Source organism: Lingula anatina, chromosome 3 (genome assembly GCF_051362555.1).
Source record: "Lingula anatina isolate TDL-2025a chromosome 3, LinAna3.0, whole genome shotgun sequence".
NCBI classification, from domain to species: domain Eukaryota; kingdom Metazoa; phylum Brachiopoda; class Lingulata; order Lingulida; family Lingulidae; genus Lingula; species Lingula anatina.
In genome coordinates, this window is record NC_141769.1 from 11959946 (window position 1) to 11979989 (window position 20044).

At 35.1% G+C, this 20044-nt stretch overlaps 1 protein-coding gene across 6 annotated transcripts; it reads right to left on the reverse strand.

Annotated features, from left to right (window-relative positions):
- Positions 1-114: 114 nt before the first annotated feature.
- LOC106155413 (von Willebrand factor A domain-containing protein 5A) lies at positions 115-20033 on the reverse strand. 6 transcript variants are annotated; one of them, XM_013530247.3, is made up of 19 exons: positions 19780-20033; positions 16660-16871; positions 13597-13834; positions 12734-12852; positions 12351-12459; positions 11194-11298; positions 10433-10559; positions 9648-9792; positions 9296-9378; positions 8992-9106; positions 8497-8658; positions 7961-8153; positions 7557-7705; positions 6976-7132; positions 6251-6487; positions 5701-5724; positions 4714-4920; positions 4266-4462; positions 115-2874 (listed from the first exon to the last, which is right to left on the reverse strand). In XM_013530247.3, the coding sequence occupies exons 1-19, from the start codon at positions 19847-19849 to the stop codon at positions 1834-1836; spliced, it is 3690 nt and encodes a 1229-aa protein (XP_013385701.2). In that variant the 5' UTR covers positions 19850-20033; the 3' UTR covers positions 115-1833. The 6 variants fall into 6 exon arrangements, with proteins under 6 accessions (XP_013385701.2, XP_086863913.1, XP_013385702.2 ...); XM_087007787.1 differs by lacking the exon at positions 19780-20033 and adding an exon at positions 17715-18272; XM_013530248.3 differs by lacking the exon at positions 19780-20033 and adding an exon at positions 17764-18270.
- Between the last annotated feature and the right edge of the window lie 11 nt (positions 20034-20044).

A 20044-nucleotide genomic window follows, 5' to 3' on the forward strand; every position in this document is an offset into this window, starting at 1 on the left:
CAAAATGGATCATTTGAAAGCTATAGTTTACTGACGTGAACAATCTCAATCCTACCACAAGAATGTGGCATGTTTTGCGTTGTTAAAAAAAGGCACTTCTTTTAACTTGAAAAGCACAGTGTTCCCATTATGGTTTATTGTATTAAGAATTTACAAAAACGGATGTCCTTTATATGATGTGCACAGTGTCTGTACGCATTCTGATCTGAACTATATTGATAACTATATAATTTCTATGAATGAATGTATAATGAATAATGGGGAGATCTAGGATTTTGAGAAAATTGCACATGATAAACAGATTGCCATTCTCAATTTAAGTAGTTTTAATACAAGCCTTCCCACGGCTAAAATGAACCACAAATATAATTAAATACGGTGGGAGGTATACTCATGCCTTCTTTCATACCTCTTTAGAAACTTTACTTCCATCTGGCCAATTGTTATGAAATAATTAATAATGGATAATCTAACTGTTTAAATAATAATTATACCAAAATACTGAAACAAACAAAATGACTGCAACTCACAAGCATGCTCGTCTTACTTACTATTACTCATTCAAGCAATATATATATGTTTTGCAAATTAGCCATATTGTCACAAAAACATATCATTTGGCACCAAACACAAAACTTAATACAGTTGAAATATATACATATTTAACTTACTAAATGAAGATTTCATTACCAGGTATACAACATGTAAATACTCCCTTACACATGACTGCATATTTGAAACAATACACACACAATGAAATATGAATCATTTGAAATATTTTTTTAAACTTTCTCAATTCTGTTACACAGATATGTATAATACCTAATCTTTAAAATTAAGATACAGTTACTATCACATTGTTATGGACTGCCCTATAATCTCATGATATATTGTAAAGTACTGGTATTATTGTGTATTCACTACATTAATATAATATTTCCTTTGTCTGTGTACCATGCAGTAATGACACCAGATTTAGATTTTTTTTACATATAATCTCAGCATAATATGTTTATCTAAAATAATTCTAATTTTAATTATTACATATTATCACAATATTGATTGACAGGTAAAAGGGTAACAATATGGACAATAAATATCAATACATGACAGTGAAACGCATGTAAATATGTGATAGCTCACGCTTACAGATATGTATATAATGTAAAAACAATGCTGCCGGTACAAAGTCTCATTGTCATTCCGTTGAGTAAACATGTCCTTTTTAAGGCTGATTTTATATACTGTGCTGTAGTATACTTAATCAAATGAATAAACAGTAAACTTAACCACACATAGAAACATAAACACACCTTACCTTTGCATGGTGTTTTGATTGACAATTACAAAATAAATGGCGTCTGTCACTAGACTGAGGTGAAATCTCTGTGGTAATATTACTGACTGCATTTTTTTCTTATAATAAGTGAAGTAAAAATATAAAAAATAACCATATCTTCTGAAGCATCTAATCAGATAAAACCCTGTTATCCTGAACTTTCTTGTAACATTTTAACATAACAGCAGTTCAGAAAGTAGGAAAGAAATGTAAAATGGCCCACTAGTCATGCATATAAAACTGTCATTGTTGGTCCCGCTGTAAACAGTAAATAATGTACATTCTTATTTACTGACTGGATAAACAATTAGTCTAAGATTTGAATCCAACTTAAGAGACTAGAATTTCAACATAAGTACAATAAAAATTTTTGACAGTGGGCACTCTTTCCCCCATCAATTAGAATAGTATATAACTTGAAACTGGTATTAAAAATACAACTGCATAACATAACTATATCTTACTAAAATTACAACCTTCCCTTTTTCTTCTTTTTACACAGAAGTTTCAAATACATATGACTCTCCAACTTTAATAGCACTATATGAAACATTGGAGGAGGGATAAGACAGAGAACTTTCTTTTCCATAACCCTGGTCAATAGTGTCATGTCCATTTTGTGAGTGGTGAGTTCTAGAGGCCATGTGGTTTGTTTTTGTGTAGGTGTTTAATAGCGTATCCCCAGCACTGCTAAGGTACCTTGCATTCTTCCATTTATTGCTAGCCGCTGCGTCAAAACTTTCATCATCATTTTCCGCCGTAAGTATTCTATCATCACTGACCAGTGAGATGAGACTGTCTATTTCATCATCTCTGATATTATCATTTGGCACTTGATGATGCTCCCTCTCACTGACAGTCTTCATCCATTCCATAATCACATGTAATCCATGATCAGATCCACCAGTATGTGTTGCCAAGGGGTGTATATGCTTAAGAGCATCCAATCCATTTGTCTGCACAATAGATGGCACCACCGTCTGACCTGATACATAAGTCTGGCCAGGGTGTTCAAAACCATTTCTACCAATATTGGTGTCTGGTGTAGAGCTCCTAAGTGGCATATTTATTTTATTTGAGACGTTCAAAGTAGGGCTTATCTCTCCTTTCACAGAATCATTAGTTTTTTCTCTTGATAATTCAACAAAGTTTCTAGCATTACTTGTATCACTCCATCTTGAATTTTCCCTGAATTCAACTTCCCTATCCAGTGACTTAGCTCTAATAGTGCTGGCATCTACAGGTTCTCTTCTGCCCTCTCCAATACCATTCCCAAGATTCACTGCAGATAAAACATCTTCAGTATCATCTTTCTGATTATAGTTTCTAAGTATATCACCTAATACTTCATCACGTCTTTGTATTCTTAAAACGTCTGCTGCTGTTCCTGCTAAATCTAGCAAGCTATCACTATGGATACACTGGGAGTTCAGCCAATCCAAGGCCTTCTTCTTAATAAAAGTCCACTCTGAATGTTGTCCTGCATTCCTTTGCAGCCAAACCACAGCCAGGACTGTAGCCCATACACTCTGACTCTGAAATACCATAAAACATAGCTAATTGTGAATTACTGCTATTTCATTATTTTATCATTTTTCTGAAAATAATAAACTCGATTAAGCTTAAAATGGAATACACCTTGTAAATTGTTGATGGGATTCTGATTTCAAATGAAGGAGTATAATTCAGAGATAGAAACTATTAACAAGATGTCAAATCAACAGTTTTACGTCTTTTGTGAAATGCGACCATACACAGAACTGGCCTCTCAAATAACCATTTTACTTGGCAGTGTCACACCTACCACAAAGCACTACCCTTAGATACAATAAAGTTAGCATTTTTCTACAAATAACTATTAATTTCATCAGAGTTAAGAAACTGTGAAAATCAAACTTTGCCAATGTTAATTACACTCTGCCAAAATGACAATCGCTGATGTGAATTCTACTACTAATGACAAAAGACACTTTGCAAGAAAATGCATTTGCTCCACCTCATCCTGCATCACCTCGCCCAAAACAATGCAATCTACATCTCCCTTTCTATACTTACCTCCCCGTCTGGCCATTTTGTGTCTAGTCAGGTCTTCCTTGTGCGCATTGGAACGTAAACTGGCGAAGCTCAGCCAAATATGTTATGTACCTTAACATATACATATGAGATGAATGTCCTAAACTTATATAATTTAGAACGCTTAATTCAAGCGTGGGCTCGAAATAGGACATTACGTTTTAAACTTACTCAGTGGATAACGCAATTCGAAATTCCACGGTTCGTGTCAGATTTACGTGATGTCGCGCAAAGAAAACCCAAGTCCACATAATGACCAGTTTAATGGTTTATTAGTTGATGATCCCTAACTACATGTTCTACGTGAAGCCTCCAAGCTCTAGGCTGTCTCCCATAGCTCCGTCGAACGGTCACCTTCGAGTCTTCTTCAGTCTGCCTCCCGATATCAATTCTATACGTCTTTTATACCTATTTCTTATCTTTAGGTGGATTCTGTGCTGCAGTATTTGGCGGTACATATTAATTTTAATTATTCAAATTGCACACGTCCACTTAAGTTACATGACTTCAGGTAAGGCCATAAAACGAGTCGAGTGCACAAGCAATCGACTCTAATCAAATTAATTTACATGTCCGGGAATTATATTTGTGAACACTACACGTGTAGTGCCTAAAGATAAGAAATAGGTATAAAAGACGTATAGAATTGATATCGGGAGGCAGACTGAAGAAGACTCGAAGGTGACCGTTCGATGGAGCTATGGGAGACAGCCTAGAGCTTGGAGGCTTCACGTATAGAACATGTAGTTAGGGATCGTCAACCAATAAACCATTAAACTGGTCATTATGTGGACTTGGGTTCCTGATGCAATACAAACTCCTATACATATTAACCATTCAAACTCATACTTACAGGACAGGGGCACCTGGCAATCATCCTCTCCACTGATGTATCTAAGATCTCTGCCAGGGCAGCATCTAGGCACCATGAGCCATCAAATCCCTGGCACTCTGCCAGAAGATATTCTTTTTTCATGACAGGGGTGGTGGGGGACTCTGGAATACCCTCCAGTAGGAACTCTTTGCTGGCAGATGGGGACTGGGGGCTTCCTAAGAGACACAGGAATGGGTGCACTTTATAGATTTAAGATAATCTTTTCAATCATTTCAAAATAATTTAATACATTTTTATTTACTGTTATTCATAATTTTGTTTTGATTGTTTCATGCATGATCAACAAAATGTTCTTTAAAATATCATTTTGAATATATATTATTCATAAGATTTCATAGGATTTAGTATCAAAACCATCCCAAAATTCTACCATACAAAAAGTGAGTAATCCTGAGGCAATCCTTACCCTGGGTGTCATTAGACATGAAGGAGTCGTCCAGAGTGCCACTGGTATTGATCAAATTTACAGACGCTAAAGACACTCTCATCTCATCTCCAAACTCTGCCAAGGGTGCAGATTTGGGCCGCTTTGGTCGATAGCGGACATGTCGACTGGGGGCATCTCCTGGACTCCTCCAAAAGTCATCACTCATTGATGGAGATTTGTTTAAACCTGAAGTAAATAGGGAATGTGAGCATAAACCAACAGAGGAACTGTGTTAACTAAATAAAATAAATAAATTTATATATTAATAGAAGTATTCATTACTGTTTACAAAAATCATTCAATCACAAAGCCATGAAAATTAAGGAGGGAGAGAGAGAGAGAGAAAGAGAATATGACCCTGCCAAAAACCAATAATTACAGTTGAAAGACACCTATCACAACAGGTTCTGTACAATTTGCATTTAACAGTATCATTTTATATTTTAAGTGATCTTAAGGTAAATTTACATTATTTTAGTCTTGCAGCAATACATTAGACTGGGCTACAATACTATGTGTGCACTGCTCAGTTTAAGAGAAGCATTAATCACACATGCACTCATGCTATTATGTCTGAAGATTTACATCATGCATATTTTTGCATATGCACCTTCTATTTCAATACACTTAAGTCAACTGGCAGCAGTTTATGTTAATTTCGCACAAACAGCTACACGAAAATATCTTTTTCCAATCACACAAACTAGGAAAAACCTCAATTCTGATCAAATAAAAAATAAATACAATATTTTACTCAAAATAACCAGTAAACAACCTTAAAAACCTCTGATAATATTATGTTTCACAACAACAACAACAACAACAACAACAAAAAAAAAAAAACATTAAGTACAACCATGAATCAGGACAAGCATTCTGAAATGGAATCACACAAAATGATATTTCACAAACATTTCACTGCATCAAAAGCATGGCATAATTTTCTTCTAAGCCACAAGTACTCACGTATTTTGACTATATGGGGCACTGCTGCATTAGAGAAACAAAAGAGAAATATTTTAAATTACTGTAAAATGTACAGTTTTAACTCATTGCTTACGAAGCATGACTGCCAAACTCTGATGCATTTTTCCACCCACTCACCAAATTCTATGTGACATCTAATAATTTTGGTTTTGACTGTATTTGCTTTTACATTTACCTCAAAACAGGATCTTCTTCTATATCATAGACCGAGAGTAATGGGACCCACAGGCTAAACAGCATACGTACATTGCTACATATAATTTAAGTGAGCTGCAAGCATACATTTACACACATGCAAACACGTGGATATGCACACATCATATTGATCTTATTACGATGACATATCCGTACACTTAGAAAGCAGGTTCAAACAAGGCTTAAAACAAGGGTGGCACTGGACTTACACATCAATGCTTTCATTTTTAAGAAAAATCAAAACATAAATCATTCAGATAAAAACAAATGATAGAACACAAAATCAACATTTTTGCTCTTCCTGAAAAAATTTCATTTTAAACTACTAACTTACACCTGATAGAGTTAACAAGCTTCCTGAATTTGACTCTAAACCAAGAAAAACAACCACAGTTTGATGTATCTTCCTCTTCCTCTTTTTCTACTTCAACAGTCTCTATGCAATTTTCCTCTGCCTCCACTTCTGCCTCCACCTCCTCCTCCTCCTCCTCTCCCCTCTCTGGTGTTAGTAAAGCACGGGTCTGAGCACTATGCACCATGCGTCTTTTATAAGTTAGTTTGTTAGTCAAAGCTGAATATGAATATCAAGGAGAAATTATACATAAAAGCAAAGCAAAGAAAAGTTATACCTAGACATACAGACAGAATATGAATGTAAGAAATTAAACTTGAATATGTGCGAGCAAAAAAAACTGTTTCAAAGATATATTGTAAGTTTTACAGTAAAGAAAAAGGCAAACTATTGACTATAATAGAATACTATAGGAGAAAAATACTGAAACATGCAAACATCTAATAGTATTTTGATAAAAGCCAAGAAGGATTACACTAACATGTGGTAATATCAATTGACATGCTATCTACACAATGAACCATGAAACTATGCAAAAAAAAAGGAGAAAAAAGAAAGCAGGAGAAAAAATCCACAACTAAAATGCAGCATGATGACTACTGAGACAGCTGCCCAATTTTTGTAAACCTTTTTCAGAGGCAACAAGTTGTTAACATGTGCTCATTCGAGATTAAATGACACAATTGGAAGTGAAGAGTACCACTTACTTCTCCGTGAGAAAGACATTGACCGGAACTTTCTGGCCACTAATGACCCAAGCCCACAGTTCCACAGTGAGCTGACCCTCTTAAAGTGTGGTTTGTATTCTCTAATGGCAACTTCATAGGAGTCCCCTGAACCAATGGAAGTTGTGTCATCTGCTTCCTGAAAACAAAAACCAGGAGAGATAAGGAATTAACTCAATTCTTCTAAACTCTTGTTACAGACTCTCAGAGAAAGTTATTATAAATGCAGAGATTTAAATAACCTTTTAATAATTATCTAATTTTGCTTAGATCATGTAACTATTGCCACAAAAAATTCTTACCAGTTTTGCAAAATAGTTATCATAAGCAATTACAAATTATAAATAAATTATATGTTTGACATTAATATGTACACTGTCAATTCATTAACTGACCCAACTGGAATGTTCTACATCATTGGAAAACCTATATAATTACTTCTTCAGAAAAATATCAGCACCAAGTAATTTAAATTGCCTGCTGCTAAACTAAACTGCTTGATCTGACATTACTGATCTGTTATATGTATAATATTATCTACATTTATCTATATTAGTTCTCACCTGTGTCTTGTCCCAGTCACTGTACAGCAGCTGTACATGGTCCTCACTACCCACCATCTTACCCAAAATGGCCGTACACCTAGAGACAATACTGGAGGCTTTGCTCAGGCGGATGATGTAGTATGGAGTGTTTCCTTGCAGAATGTTTGCTGGAAAGAAAAAGACCACAAATGATTTGTGAAAAAAAAATAGAAAATGATCTTCACAAAACCAAATTTCTCAAGTCCAGCTGAACCACAGGAGCTGAGGGCAAGATACAGCTACTTGGAATTATGGTCAGGATCAAGATTCATCACACAAACAACAAAAAATACATATCACACCACATTAACAAAAGAGGTTTAAAAATGGTGTTCAAAGTGAGAGATCAAAAAAAGAATATATTTCAATTAATCAATCAGTACCTCCTCCATCTAACTGCTGCTCCAGATCACATATCAATGACTTGGCTGCCAGTCTGTGTATGGTGGCTTCCTGTACACTGGTGGCAGCAGTGGGATCAGTGTGCTGGGGGATCTCAAACTTCAAGCTGTGATAGAAAGGGTCGTCATCTAACTCCCCCTGAAGATACACTATACCATATGCTGAGCTCTCCAGCTGTAAATATAGATAATTTAAAATATAATTACATTTGCCCATGACCTGTATCAAGATGATATTAAATACTTAATATTCAAATTACATATTAAAGTGTTTATGCATGATTCCTTGTGTAGACTTATAATCACATGATCTAAATCACTATGGGTTTGGTAAGCTTATGTCTAACAGCAGTTACCAGGGTGTGATTATGAACATAAACAGAATACTCTTTTTAATCTGCTGAGAGCATGTGTGTGTCACATACCATTACATATAAGCAGCTTTTCTTAGTGATAATAAATGCTCCATATAATCATCACACAACTGGAGTAACATGTTTCACACAGATCCCAATTACCTTAGTTTTGATGAGTGTATGAACCACCAGAGTGTCCCCTGCCATGAGACTGAGGGGCAGCCTGTGTGGAGTAGTGTGGATCACAGTGCCCTCTGGGAGCTCCCAGTGTAAGCTTAGGTCACGGACTTCTGGGAGGAGAGCTTTCTTGAAAACTGACATCACCTGGAATAATAATAATAATAATAATAATAATAATAATAATAATATACAACATATCTTTAAACCCATTAGGTGATGACTGAACATGAAAATTACACTCACTCTATTAACATAGCATACATTGAAATTCAAAGTACTGATACCACATTTTATTCCAAGTCAGTCATTTTATCTACATATTCTAATTAGTTAAAACCTTTCACAATTGTTATTTAAATAATGTCCACTAAAATATAAAGGTGTATTTTCACTAAAATAATATTTAATTTTTTCTTTCAACCTGTAGGCATGAATAGTGATTGCTTGTTTTTTTTTAACCATTAGCAAAGGGCTTACCTTTTCTTCCAGAACTCTAGTGTCTCTGATCATGTTACAGGTGCCCCCAGTCCCAATGGCTATCTCCTTCAGCAATGACTGGTCACCAATATCACCAAGACCAAATACAAAGGTTCTGGCAGATGAAACAAATGTATGATTAACAAGTGAAATGGTATTTAGCTGAATACAAGCCAGAGGAAAAATCCGTAATTTTGTTTTAAACTATGTTTATTTTCACTATACAGCTTGAATGCTGGAAACCCTTCTCAGAATATATTTTCTACCCTAAATATGAATTATTATGAAGAATATAGAAAAATACCTTCCTCCAAGTGCATGTCTCTGAACCATCTCCTTGACATCCTTCATGATGGTGGCTCCTGCTCCACTGGTAAGGAGAAACAGCTGGAACAAGAATTAATACGTCAACAATGATAGAAGACTGATACATTATTGGGACAGCCAAGGAGTGAAAAACGCAAAAATCTTTATATCTAAACAGTTAAAACATGCACAAAAGTCAACAGTATCTATTATTATCATACTAACCAGTTTTGCTTCAACTGTAGACTACATAAGCTAGCATAAAATGGGCAATTATAAACATGGCAAACCTAATTTTGTTCTTAAGCAGTGCACACTTTATAAAAGGGTTGCAATTCCCATGCAAATACCTGTCTTGACTTGCCCATCTTATCCTGCCTATAGATGTGTTTAAGTGTCCTTAGCAAGGACGTATTGTCACCCATGTCTGGCTCCACGTCCTCTAAAAATGTCACAGCTTTCTCTAGGGTAGCTCTGTTGTAGGGTCGACTGCCACTGCAGTTAATAACAAGTGAAATACAATATTTTTACAGCAACAACATATAATTAAAAATAGTGGAAAGGGCTATCACAAAATTAATATACTGGAAATAAAAATCTGTCCTTTGTGCTAAATTATTATAAAATGGACAAAAACTTTATTTCATACTTGTATTGACAGATGCATATTCTAATAAATCACTATCAACACATTACTGTCTTATGACATCAAATACCAAAATTTGATAAAAAATTTGTAAGTTGTTAATTAATTGTTATTCAAAGCTATACAAGGTCATTGATCACAGCCACTGATCATACCAAATGGCAATAAATTACAAATAGCCCATGCAACATTGTATAGGCCTTACTCAAATCACTAGGCTACCTGTTTGTCCGTGATGGGGTTCAAACCCCCAAGGTGTCAGGTGGTCCCTGTACAGGCTCCTGCGTGTAAGGGTGTGTTTGTGAGTGTGGCCTGGGGGGGGGGGGGGGGGGGGGGGGGGGGGGGCACTATTTGCTCATCTGGTGGCATCAGTAAGACAATTTTTTGTTTTATAAAGTATAACCTGTTCAGATTGCATGTTATAAATTTACTTGAATCAGAAAACTGAAAACTTGAATGAGAAAACTGAAATTAAAAACCCTCCCTTACCCATCAAACAGTGAGTAATAATGGTCACCAAACACCACAACATTAAAGGTACTGTCCAGAGGCAAACTCTTCAGAAGCAACAGTAAAGATCTGCGTGCACTAAGAATCTTGTCCCCTGCCATAAAGTCTGAAAATACAAAAAAAAAAAAAAAAATTTCAACTTACTATACCAGAAACTGTTCATTTTCTAAACATTCATGAATGGGGGAAGGAAGGAAGGTAAAAAAGGAACCTTCCTCACTGTCTGCATTCTCTTGTCTTTCAACCTTCTATACAAAGTTCCACATCTTTCTTGCCACACTTTTACTCATAAAAAGGGGAAAATCCTTTAAAAGGATCCAAGTTCATTATAAACATTAATATGTATAAATTACTTCTAGTGCACAAATTAAAGTAAGTCACATCTTAGCAAAAGAATTAAATAATAAAGCAGCAACTGCAGATTGCCCTATTAATCTGACAATCTCTTTCTTTGGATATGAAACTGTTACAGTACCATCTGTGATACAAAATATTCCACAAAAAACAATTCTTACAGCATCAAATATTGAGCCATACCTTGAAATCATGTACAAAAAACATAACATTTTTACTTGAAATAATCTCTTCTGCTAAATTAGAGTGTAGGCAGCTACATTTCATATGAATGCCTCATAAATGCCATTACGCACCATTACAGTGAAGCAGCTGGCATTCATACAATAATGTACCATGATTTTATTGATCCTTGAAACACTCAGGGAAATTAATATCTCAGGTACCTGAACAATCCACCACAAAGATGAACTCAGTGTCTCGTCTTATCTCACTGGTGGGAATCTGTGGACAGAAAGTCAGCATCAGGACATCATGGTACATCACTCCCCCTGAAATTTGTCAGAATTTTATATATAATGCAATTCCTTGGATTGACATGATCAAGACACAACAGAGAAGCTTGCTGGTCTTGCTCTGTTTCTTTTACACATGTACACAATATGTACCATGTGTTTCTAAGATCTCTGGAAATACATGACTGTGTAATAATTGTATGTGCTCAGCTAAGCATCTGTGAGATCTAAGATCTGTGGAATTATGTAGTACTACTGGCTACGAATATGGCAGCTGTGCCAGATTATGAAACTCAGGTCGGCACAAAGTTATTAAATGTAGTAAACTACTTCAAGTTAATGGTCCAGAAATTTTCATTTTAATTAAAATGCATGTGTTCCCCCCTCTCTCTCTCTCTCTCTCTCTCACACACACACACACACACACACGTACAGTATCCTGCTCGCAAGTCCTGACCTGAGCTGTGAAACTGATCTGTTTGCTTTCAGTGACATTCATTTCTGATGATTTCGTATTCGTCACTGCACCTGTGCTGGTAATTTAGTCAATTTACTCAATGAAAAACTCTAAGCTCATTACAAATTGGAAATGGCACATCATAGGCAAACCATTGTGCTGTTCCATTTTGAGCCAGAGGCACTGCTTTGTTTGGCAGGAACCCATCTTTCAGATCTCAAAACAGCTACAATGTAATTTTGTATCATATACAGACAATTGAACAAATTGAATATATTTGCAGTGTTCTATAGTCAAAGCAACAGGGATATGAGAATTAAAGAACATGACACAGCAGGAATTTTAAAAGTAAAATGCTACACACTATACTGCAGGAGGCTATTGCTTTAAGTCAGTGCCAAGGAGTTTACACAACTGCAACAGATCGCCCTTCACAATGCAATCCAGCTAAAAAGGTTAATATGTTCACCTTGGTTCTACTACTCCAAGCTACCAAACATTTCAAATTGTTTCCTTTTATTAGTGTTACAGGACTAAGTAACAAATTAATAATATCTAAATCAACAGTTGAAAAAATATGTCAAAACAAGTGTAAATGGAACCATACGAAATCTGCAGATGAAAACCTTACATTTCGCAGGGTGACCTTTTTCGATGATGATCTTTGGCTGGTGGAGGTTGTAATAGAAGATGAAGATAGACAGCCGTGCAGTCAAAATATTGGTTTTTAAGAAAGATACCTGAATCAGAAAAACAATATTTCAATATAGCCTTTTTTCATATTTGTAAGGAACAGCATAAGTAAAATAGCAATAGATGTTGGAAAGAAAATAATAATCTTATGGCGCATTTCTTTCATTTGTGAGATTTCGATTTTCATTCAAACAGTGTGATTGTAAATGAAAGTCACTCACGACTAATTTAAAACTACACCTTCAGTATTCTGTACATTGCTCTTCTATACTTCTAGTGTACATTTATAATAAGAAATTTCCAAGGGTATGGCATTTCTACCTTTGCCTGTGTGAGGCTACTGTTTAGATATTCTGAAACAATTTCAATTTCTTCTGATCTGACGTCATGAATCTGGTAGGGCCCATCAATGTGGATGGTCAAATCAAAATGTGCAATACCTAAAATTTTACAAAGCAAACACAAAATGGCTTTACATTTATCTCACAAAATTCGCGTATCACTAAAAACAAAAACAAAACATTTGTTATATACTTTTTCCTTCATTGATTTACACAGACTTCTAGTATGAATCCATATTAAAATGTTAAAATATTGCTATACATTCAAATTGATGAAGATATGGTTGTTCTTTAATCAAGAAATGCAATTTTCAAACAAGGAACCCCCCTTAAAATAAAAAAATATGACTCCCTTTCCTGGCATAATATTCAACTGTTTGCATTAGCATTTTTAACATCTGCAATGACTAGGATGATGTTTCATGCTAGCTAACATTTATCAATACTACTTTTCAAACAAATTGGTCTTGGTAAAATGTCATGCCATTTATATAAACCTTTTATAAAATATTCTCATTCAAGTCATAGATTTAATCACTTCTTGCAAAATCAAAGAACAAATTTTTCATTTGATCTTTTTTTAATTAAGCAAGGACAACATCTACTGGTCATGCCTGGGAAGAAAAAATTTAGTGCCGTCAAGGAAAAATAATACTGGCAGATGGAAGATTTAGAAAACTTCTGTGAAATAGTAAATTAAAGTGGCTTCAGAACACTTCTGCCATGTATTATTCCTGAAGTATGCTTTTAAAATAAAATCAAATGCTATGGATGCAATAGTACATCACAAATTTGTTGAATATATGTGTATGCATGTGCCCTGTTATATGTATACCAACTCACCCTGTTTAGACAAAGCAGTGTAGCTATTTGGGAGAAGGAAAGATGGCAGAAGAAACTCAACAGCACCACCATTGCCAGACACGGCCAGAGTCTGGACAGTGGACACTGAGATGACCACCTGCTGTCCACTGGTCACTGATCCAATATGACAAACAAAACTGCCTTTGTACTTCTTCATCTCCAGGATCAGACAGTCCTGTCCAGACTTGGTCAGTCCCTCGCTGCACTGGCCAAGGGCCTGGAATATCAAATAATTTTACCTAAATCATATCCTTCTTCCCAATTGACAATAGAATAAATAGCTATTTACTTTAATAAACAAATGATATTTTTGTATTTTATTTATTCTATTTTATTTATTTATTTTTGAGAGGGGGAGAATAGGCAAGGAAGGAACACTCAAAGAATGAGTCAGTTTTTCACATCATCATATATAATTCAACCCAACTGAGAGGCAGGTGACTTCTATTCTTCACTCCCTGTGCACCCAATTGCTCCTTCTTAAGGTTTCAATCAACATCAGTTCTATAAACAACCACACATGGCATCACAGCAGAGAATCAGGCAGACAGCAGTATTGTTCTTACAAAAACCATAGAAAAATGTGTGCAGTGCAATTCAAGCCATGTTATCATTGTGGTAGACTTGGATTGCTCCCAGTGAACACATTTGTGAAGATCATGATTAGCGCAAATAAAAGCAGTTTCCATGATGCTGCTTTTTTTTAAGGGAGGCCACTGCACCAACCACATTTAGTAAAGAAACCCAACTTCTACAGGTCTCGCTAAGATATTTCATCTCTGCAGTCCCAGTAACTTAGTAAAAAAGAACATCACTAAATATTGTGGACTACTTCAATCTGTACATATATATATATATATATATATATCCAAACTTCTGAGATTTGAAATAATGGAAAAAGGGATAGCACTATTAAAATCTTCCAGTATTACACTTTTTTTCCTTGTGAGTATCAACCAAATGCAATGTCCCAATTCTAAACTAAAGCAAAAATTGCAGAATATACCAAATTGAATCACATAATTGGTAAAAAGGTCATTCTTCATCTTAAACAACAAATTATTTAACACTAACATTTTTCCACGTATTCTTACATCAATTGCAATCAAACAAATTAAATTGCGCCATCTTTTTAACTGGACTAAAACAGTAATACTTCAATTAACCAGATAAATAAATTTTGAGCATCATGAAAGAATTTCAGCAGTATTCGTAGTTATTAGAAAATTATCAGAACTTTTCGACAGCCATTAATCTTATAAACACTAATAACAAAATGGGGCTAGACGGAAACCAATAGTTGGAATGATATACAGTATTGATTTTATTTCAAATGTCAACAATCTGCTTTCAAAGAGCATAATGTCATGTACTGTTAAGAGCAGAAAACATGTATACCTTAGAGCATCAGATATAAAATATGATGGATTCCTGATACATCTGTCTGTGAATAAATCTAAATAAATGTGCCTACGGTAATCATTTTGTTTCCCAGGTACCATGTCCTGTCAACTGAGATGTGCTTGCATGTCTCATATGATATATCTGATGACAAATTACACCACTCAGGTGCAAATTAGGTGACATGATATATAAGAGCTGTCATTCTGTGAAGATGACTTCCTCACAGCATGGGAGTTATGAGGTATCATAAAGACGTCACTGTCTCCGCAGTATAGATATATGGTGCAACATATTTGCTAAGAATGCATCTGCTTAAATGAGGATGGAAAATTATTTTCACACTGGCTACGAAACTACTATTATACATGAAACCTGACTGTGAAATGTGAGAAATAATCCACATATCAGTACACAGATAAATATCACATTAAAGACTGACATGAATATATGTTGTCTTGGGGAAGATATCTGAATTATGAACATGATTTTACAAAGGCCATTCTCAATGAATTGTTCATTGGAAAATTTATGGTTAAACTACCCAGTCTGAAGGCTTTTTACAAGATATTTACATGACAACCTTCAGAGAGTATGTCTATAGTGTGACTTGCAGCAAATTTAGAGGGTATTCAAGAAAAGAAGCCCTTCCTGATAGTGTACACAATTTATACTGATTCTTTTTTTAATCTCTGTTTAGAGGAAGTGTCCACCCAAATATCTGCAAAGTCCTGGCAAATGTCCTTTTGCCTTTATATGTCCCTGCATACTGATAACCTTAGGAACAGCCATATAAAATGGGTGGCCAGTCACCAAGACCTCATGAATATATTACTGATCACAACAACGATAACATGGACCTTCTGAAAGTCAGGCAAATCTCAACCCACTGTTACTTTTCAAAGACACTGTGTATGGGAACTAGGATAAACAGCTTCTTTTTACCCTAATATAATATATTCCGAATTGTGATTAAACCCTCATTCTGTCACATACATAGAGGCACTAAATAAATATCACCGAACCTAATTACACATAGAAAATATACATATCACAATTAAAACATATCTGTGTAGTTAGCATCAATAAAATATTAATATTGAGGTGTGCCATGTGGACTATTAGGAATTAATTCTGTATCTGTTTCAATCAATATCAAGAAGATCAAATCTACACAACTGCTACACATTTATTAAAGCTACATGTGGGCACACCCTGTTTTATTTTGCAGCAAAATATACATTTTATAAACAGATAGCCTGACAAGACTTATTAGGAGCAAGACAATTAGGGAGTGACCATTTCCTATGTATACAGCTTGGGGGCAGCATACTGAGCTGTGTGTTGTGTGGCTGTGTAGAAGATTACGGTCACCACTCATTGCTGTATATTCAACAATAATTTCCTTTCTATAGAGCATATTTGTAATAGTTGTAGATGTAAACAGTCATAGTAGTTGTAGATGTAAACAGTCATAAAAACAACTGACTTTAAAAAAAAACAAAAAAAAAAAAAAAAATTCTTCATTGAATGGCTCCTGAAATACTAAGATTTGTTTATTGGGCCAATACAATATATGTGCTTCCAAGAGAACATCTCACCCAAGTGCACGAGTACATGCATGTGCAACACAACACCCACCAGTATTCTTTCCTCTACATGTCCCTGGAGGACTTTCCCGTCCCATATCGCCTTGAAGTCATACAGACTCCCCGCTGTGCTGTCATCTATGGGAAATGTCACCACTACATTGTCCAGGTTGTCATCTGATGTGTTGACGAAGGTGAGAGTGCCGTGGATGTCAGCAGCAAAACCCTGCACCTTGGCCTCAACAATGATACTTTCAAGAGTGACTGAAATTTCAAGAACATAAAATAAGTGCCTTGATCTTACTATCACTGTGACAAGAAAATGAATAAATATTGAATTTTTTAATAAAACACACACACACACACACACACACACACACACACACACACACAAAAAAAAAAAAAAAAAAAAAAAAAAAAAAAAAAAAAAAAAAAAAAAACCCTCCAAGACAAAATAGCATCTTTGATTTATTTTATAGAGGAAGCATAACTTAGTATGATAAACATAAAAAATGATATTTCTGCCATTTTTTAATGTCTAGTGTTTTCATCCAGAAACAATGTTATTGTATGGTCTGTATAGTGATGTGACATTTTTCTCCAGGCCTTACTAATATAATGAAAGATATGATGGCCTTATGATCCTTTCAAAAGAGGTGGACATCAGGTAAACAAAATTATTTTTGTGCCAGTTTAAAGCAGTTTAATGCTCTTGGTTTTAACAAAGTCTGTACATCAATACATAGATATCTTTAAGAATACAATGCCTTCATCTAAAACCAAAATAGTTTTTAACATTCTTCATAAATGAAAAATAAGATAAAGAAAGGATACAAAATGAACTGATTTCATAAATTTCAGTTAACATGAAGGAGTCTTTGCTGTCACAAATTTTTTCAATCGTAGCTATTATGAAATGTATTTTGTACCACACTAAAAGAAATTTTATGTTTAATCATGAACTTCATTCCTTTTTTTAAAAGGACAAGTAAATTTACCCAAGTGGACAAGATATGTTTTTCACAAATTGAAAAACACAATATAATATAGCACTAAATCACTTCACAATAAATACAAATATATTAGCCTCTTACAAAAAGAACTCACTAAATGAAACAGTACAGGTACAACTAAGATGGTTAGAATAGTAGCCTACCTTGGCCTCCTTTACCTGTGCTACTACCATTAACTTCAAAACAATCTTTTTGTACCATTATTACATCCTAACATGAACACACAATGTCTTTCACACTTTAACTACTCCAACAGCTCACACAAAATAGAAGCCAAGCAGTTCTAATCCACCGACAAATATTGTACAAACATTGTACAAAGCAAATGTTCCCCTTGACTGTGCACAGTTCCGTCAACAATCTCAAGGTAACGTTGCACACCGTCCTCCCAACATTCTTTTACGCTGACTTATGTTCATAAAAATAGCCAATAAAGGATTGTTGTACGTAAACAGTCATCAGGGATGAGTTGTGAAATGAATGAATGAATGAAAGTGGCACGTGCCCGTCCGGGATCACTAAGTTGACAAAGGGCTCTGTTATGTGACACCAGTGGCCTGTCACACGTGGTATAAGTATTTAACAAGTTTGGTGTTGTCACATTAACTTCAAAGTGTGCATTTATTTAGAGTCTGTCAGGGTATTTTGGTGCTACCTGGTTTATTGTTACTCATCCGTGTCACTGCTGAAATACATCTCTGTCACTTGATATCATCTCACATTAGAACCAAGAAACTTGTTGTTCAAATGCCTACGGATAAAATCAATTATGAATCCTGCCTATTTCTAGAGTGTCTCATATTTTTCTGATATATAATAAGATAAATTTAAAGTAATTACACACAGAAGTTCTTCTTTCAAACATTAGTCTTGGGGGGGGGGGGGGGGGGGGCAACCCGAAGAAACCATCACAGCCCTGACAGTCTAAATATCTCTGCTTTAAAACTATCCAATATATGTTACATACAAAAAATGCAATGTACACTAAAATTACACCTTAAAACATAAAGAAATTAATCCAAAAAGGTAAAATGCAATATCATAATACACCATACTGTGTCTCCCTTGTTATGATCTCCCACAGATATATTTCAAAGCTCTGTTTCAATCAATAAAGTTCTGGGGATCAAGGCTGTCACATGTGTTTTCAGCTTCTTTGGTTATACACAGAGCACTTTCATAAACCACACAGCTACCACCCACATAAATCATGTATAAGCACCAGAATGCTTCTAATTATGTCTGTTGATATCAATGCAAAATGAATCTCATAAGCTTAATTTGCAGTAAATGGCTTTGGTCACTTTGGTTTATTATATACTTCAGACATAGCATATTTCTCGCAAAATCTATAAAAGATTGTCCAAAACTGTTATTATCATTTTTTAACCTGTATAAATAGATTAGCTTTCACATTGGGTGAAAATGTAAGTTCACCTTTACAACTGAGCCCAAAATGTGTTTTCCTTCAAATAACCTGTTGCAATTTTTTTCCCTTAAAAAATAGTGATTAAAAATAATTAAAAGAATCACTGTTTGTACACAAAAGTATGTTCTAATCTCTTTATTGAACAGGGTGGCTTTTTATTTTCCCACTGGCTGTACTTCTCTGTGAAATAAATATATATGTTTCAAAATGAAAATAGTAAATAGATTAATATATGTGGGGTGGCATGGGGGAAACAGAAATGTGGGTATCATAATGTATACCTTGTTTTAAAATGTCAAATTTCCTTTAATCACAATTCATTTAGCCTAGTGAAAAAACACAATTGGAGGTTAAATGTGCCACACCAGGCATGCAACAGCTAACTGTATTTCACTTCAGACGCTCACTCCAGTGAAAAACTAAGTAGCCAATACCTGGTCGACAGGGATTAAGTTACAATGGACAAGTGAATCACACAATTATTATGTACCACTTAAGACTCGCTCGAGCATTGTTATCAGATTAAGCCACGCACATGCATACTCGCTGTTTAGAGGCGGCCAATTAATTACAGAAGTTGGGAGACAATTCCGTAATATTTGCAGTAGAATATATCCAGGTGCACATCCATATATGACCTCTATTTACACATTCGAAACACCACAGCATATCTAAAAAACGAGGGTGTGCCATATTTATTTTAAGTGGTCCACTTACGCTGAGAACTTACCGATAACATTTTTGTCCGTGTCGTGACACGAGATGCGGCTACCACTGCCACCTTGTTGCATCCGCAACATTGAGAATTTTTTTTGTCTTCTTCTGTGATATTGCACAAAAAATCAAAATATTGAGCTCGAACTCAAGGGAAACTCTTCGTCTGCACTTTCCATGTTCTACAAATCAGCTTTTGTTCATCTGTTTTCTGTTTACTTTGGCTTTTATAACTCTCTCTAAAGTGCTTCCATACACTCCGTGTGTTTACATAGGAAATG